The 4,043-nt window shown below is 36.4% G+C and overlaps 1 protein-coding gene across 1 annotated transcript in view; it reads left to right on the top strand.

Moving 5' to 3' along the window:
• Positions 1 to 3,644, top strand: part of LOC101853851 — a 31,172-nt gene extending 27,528 nt beyond the window's left edge. Inside the window, exons 17-19 of the mRNA XM_013082118.2 lie at positions 1,505 to 1,648; positions 2,273 to 2,395; positions 3,242 to 3,644. Of these exons, the coding sequence (XP_012937572.2) occupies positions 1,505 to 1,648; positions 2,273 to 2,395; positions 3,242 to 3,384 (410 nt within the window). The 3' untranslated portion in view covers positions 3,385 to 3,644. The remainder of the gene's footprint in view (positions 1 to 1,504; positions 1,649 to 2,272; positions 2,396 to 3,241) is intronic.
• Positions 3,645 to 4,043: the final 399 nt, after the last annotated feature.

Below are 4,043 nucleotides of genomic sequence, written 5' to 3'. Positions count from 1 at the left end.
GACAGACAGACAGACAGACAGACAGACAGACAGACAGACAGACAGACAGACAGACAGACAGACAGACAGACAGACAGACAGACAGACAGAAAGGAAACTGAGAGGCGAAGGGATGAGGATGTTGAAAGACAGATTGACCTTTTATTATTTTTTAAAATTTGTCAGTGGTTTCAGTGATGTCTTCGTTGTATTTTGCTATGTTCTAATTCTGCCTTTGCTGCGCAATAGTAATCGAGATTTATTCACAGCAAGCCAGAATCCAACCTACACCAAACATTCAACATTTACAAATTGCAATGTTAATTGTCTGTTGTATGATAATGCGAAGGCATGCCCGTTATTTAAATGGCAACAATCTCCATAGGTCTGATCGAGCCTACTCATCAGAGAGACTTTTGTCTTGCTTCATGAATATAATCTGGATATTCATTAAGACTTATCACATTCCATACTTAAAAGACAGAATGAGGCTGCCTCAGAATTAGAAAGTTCCATTTGCAAAGTGCCTTGGCTAGTATTTACACATTTAACGTCATTTTTTTAAAGTTTCACAACATGTCAGGCTTTTTCGAATGCAATACTTTAAATATCTTGATAACGACTCCGAATAATCTTATGACTTTGACAGAACAGAGAGAACACTTGTTGTTGTTTTTTTACCTCAAGGTTTTAGTAACTCAAAACAGCCCCAAAATGCCAAATAGGACTTTGCAAATTCTGAGGTAGCGATTACACACTGACATGTCACAACATTCACCAAGATGCACCCCGGTAGTAAACTCTACAATAAACCAACCGTCTTTGATTTTGGAAGATGTAACACAATCTTTATGTCAGACTGACTGGCTTTGCTTAGTCGTCAATACATTTTTTACCGCTCTCAAAGCTGTCAAACAATAATTAATCCTATCAGATTGAAGATTTGGTTAAACTTTCTGTAGTGTTCCCTGGTTTGTTACGTAATACGCACAGTTTGTGGTTGCGATGTTTGTAATGGGAAGATGTTTTATTTAGTATCCTTTTCTATTTTCTGAGATGTTATAGTTTTCAGCCTACAGGATTAGCCCACCAACTAAACAATATAATTTTGTCTACGGAATGTCAACGCTCTTTACAATGAAAACTGTAAATAGGTATATAATTCCTTTCATGTCCCTCACTTTCTCCTCAAAGAGTGCCAAGACAAGGATCGAACGTGCCAATCACATGGCGACGTTTGTGAACTGTTAATTTCTGTCGCGCTCAAAGAGGATAAACAATAATTTATATCAAATTCAAGATTTGGCTAAACTTTAAGCACAGTTTGTGATTGCGATGTTTGTAGGGGGAAGATGTTTTATCGAGCATCCCCATCTATTATCAGGTATGTTATAGTCCTCAGCCTGCAAGAATGATTTTATTCCTAAATTATTTTGATTTTGTCTACTGAAGGGCAAACGTCTTTACAATGAAAACTGTAAATAGGTACTTAATACCTTTTATGTCTCTCATTTTCTCCCTAAAGAGTGCCAAGACAAGGATGGAACATGCCAATCACCTGGCGAAGTCTTCTCTAAGGTTGTTGACTCCAAGACCTACACCAAATGTACGTGCAAGGTGGAGCTTGACCACTCCTTCTACCATTGTACTTCCGCCAACGGAGAAAATGGTGAGTGACATATATATATATATATATGTATATATATATATATATTATATACATATATATATATATATATATATATATATATATAATATTCATATTAATATATTATTATTGTTAAAAGATCTATTTGAATAGGTAAAACGGACGGAACAAAAACATTGTTTTGTTTTTTGTAGAGAAAGAATTTATTTTTGACTTTCGGAGAATCCAAATTCAATTGCTGGATATGTCTATAGATATGCAGTTTCCTTGTTGTTCTTCTTCTGGTTGAGGTGCTGTTAGTTTTTTCTTTTTGTTCATGGGAAAGGGGGAGGGGGGAGGTGGTTCGTGGAAGTGTTGTACAAGTGCATGATATATAGCTGATTTGAACTTTCATATTGCAGCTGATACTTTCACGCAAAATAGTGGCACCTTCTGTTTCTTTCTTCTCTGTGATGTCTTAGGTCATTTCTGATATTTCTGGAAATACTCCACATTTTTCTCCCATAGCTTGTTACTAGGAGAAGGCAGTGGTTAAAAACTAGATATAGTCGTTTGTTTTAGCACTATCGGTAAATTGTGCTCTGTAAAAATGTTCCAATTTGTCCCAGTGATAACAAACATTGCTTGTAAACTCCGCGCTGACAGAGCCCAGAGACTGCGTGGTCGACGGTAACACACACAAGGACGGAGCAGTCTTCACACTGAACGGACAGTCGCCTTGTCTCAAGTTCAGGTGTAGCGACGGTGATGTGGACATAGATGAAGAAGGTGAGATGATTCTTGCTTATTTATCAGTTAAAGACAATTTCTAAAATTGATTCTGATTAGTTTTATACAGGTATCGTCGATCAGTGGTTCAGATGTACAACTCCAACTTTAAAAAAAAATCCCAGTATTTTAATCTATGGTATATGTTGCATATGATAAGATAACGTACGTCTTTATTGTCCAGATCCTGGCACATTGATTTGGTGTTTCATCACGTGTACACACACACACACACACACACACACACACACACACACACACACACACACACGCACACACACATACACGCATGCACAAATAAATCTTAGTTGAAATTCAAATTTTTAATGTTGGATATAGCTAGAATAAATACATAACCTTTGTACAACTATTTAAAGGAAAACGGGTTTATTTTCGTCTCTCTCCTGAAAATAATTGCATAGTACACAATGCACCAACAATATAATTCAGTGTGCGAGGATCTGGGCAATAAAGATGTATCTTATCTTATCTGATCTTATCTTATCTTAGCTTAGTTTACTTTTCCTTAGCTTAGCTTAGCTTTTCTTAACTTATATTACTTTGTCTTATGTTACCTTATCTTATCTTATCTTATCTTACCTTGTCTTATCTTACCTTATCTTATCTTATCTTATCTTATCTTATCTTATCTTATCTTATCTTATCTTATCTTAGCTAAGCTTAGCTAAGCTTAGCTAAGCTTAGCTAAGCTTAGCTTACATTATCTTATCTTACCTTACCTTATCTTATCTTATCCTAAGAAGAGAAAAGTTTTAAAAAATAAGCAGGCAAGCACCAGTGCCTCTGTCCTATGTACACACTGACTTTGTCCCTGACTTCCCCCAGGATGTGAGCACAAGGGTGAGTGCAAGCCCGTGGGTTCCCAGGTCGAGGAGAACTGTGAGAGGAGCAAGTGCCTGAAAGAACGCGGGCTGGCCAGATGGGTCACCTCCAAATTCCTTCCCTGCAACACTGAAGGCTCTGACTGAAGGGACGCCACACGCACACGGCAAAGTGGAGTCGGTTAATATAACGTGTTAACGATAATAATAAGTTAATAAAAGAAGAAACAAGTGTTCTATTTGCGGTATTCTCAAACCGTTAAATCTCCAAGCATTTTTGAAATAAAGTGGCTCAAACATTGAGCGAGATATTCTTTATGTAGACGTGTGCGAAAGCAAGTTAAACTAACGCATAGGATTTATACTTTTTTTTTCTTTTTTTCTTTTTTTTTTTTTAAGGGGGGGGGGGGGGGGGGGCAATTTAACAGAATGAAGTAGATCATGTCCAAAAATATAAACTTGAAAATGGTGCTTTCTTTATGTTCCTTGTCATCAAATAGACATAAAAAAAAGATTAAAATTGATTGTGCATACTTTTGAAGACCGTACTTATTTCATTTTTCCATTCATACACACTGTTGAATTCTATAGCACACATATAAGTATGTAGGACAATGTGCAGAGCTGTATATCTAACTAAATGCGATTATTAATTATATCCTAGAGCTGTATGCTGTCTGTAATTGCTTTAATGAAATGATCTGCCTGCACAACTTGTTACTGGAAAAGAATAAAGAAATGCCTTTGTTCATGGAATAAAGCTTATAATAATGATATTTGTTCACTCATTTATATCGTCTGTCTCT

Source organism: Aplysia californica, unplaced genomic scaffold (assembly GCF_000002075.1).
Source record: "Aplysia californica isolate F4 #8 unplaced genomic scaffold, AplCal3.0 scaffold00159, whole genome shotgun sequence".
Taxonomy (NCBI): domain Eukaryota; kingdom Metazoa; phylum Mollusca; class Gastropoda; order Aplysiida; family Aplysiidae; genus Aplysia; species Aplysia californica.
Note: the sequence above shows the minus strand (reverse complement) of the source record. Positions and strands in the feature narration are given on the sequence as shown.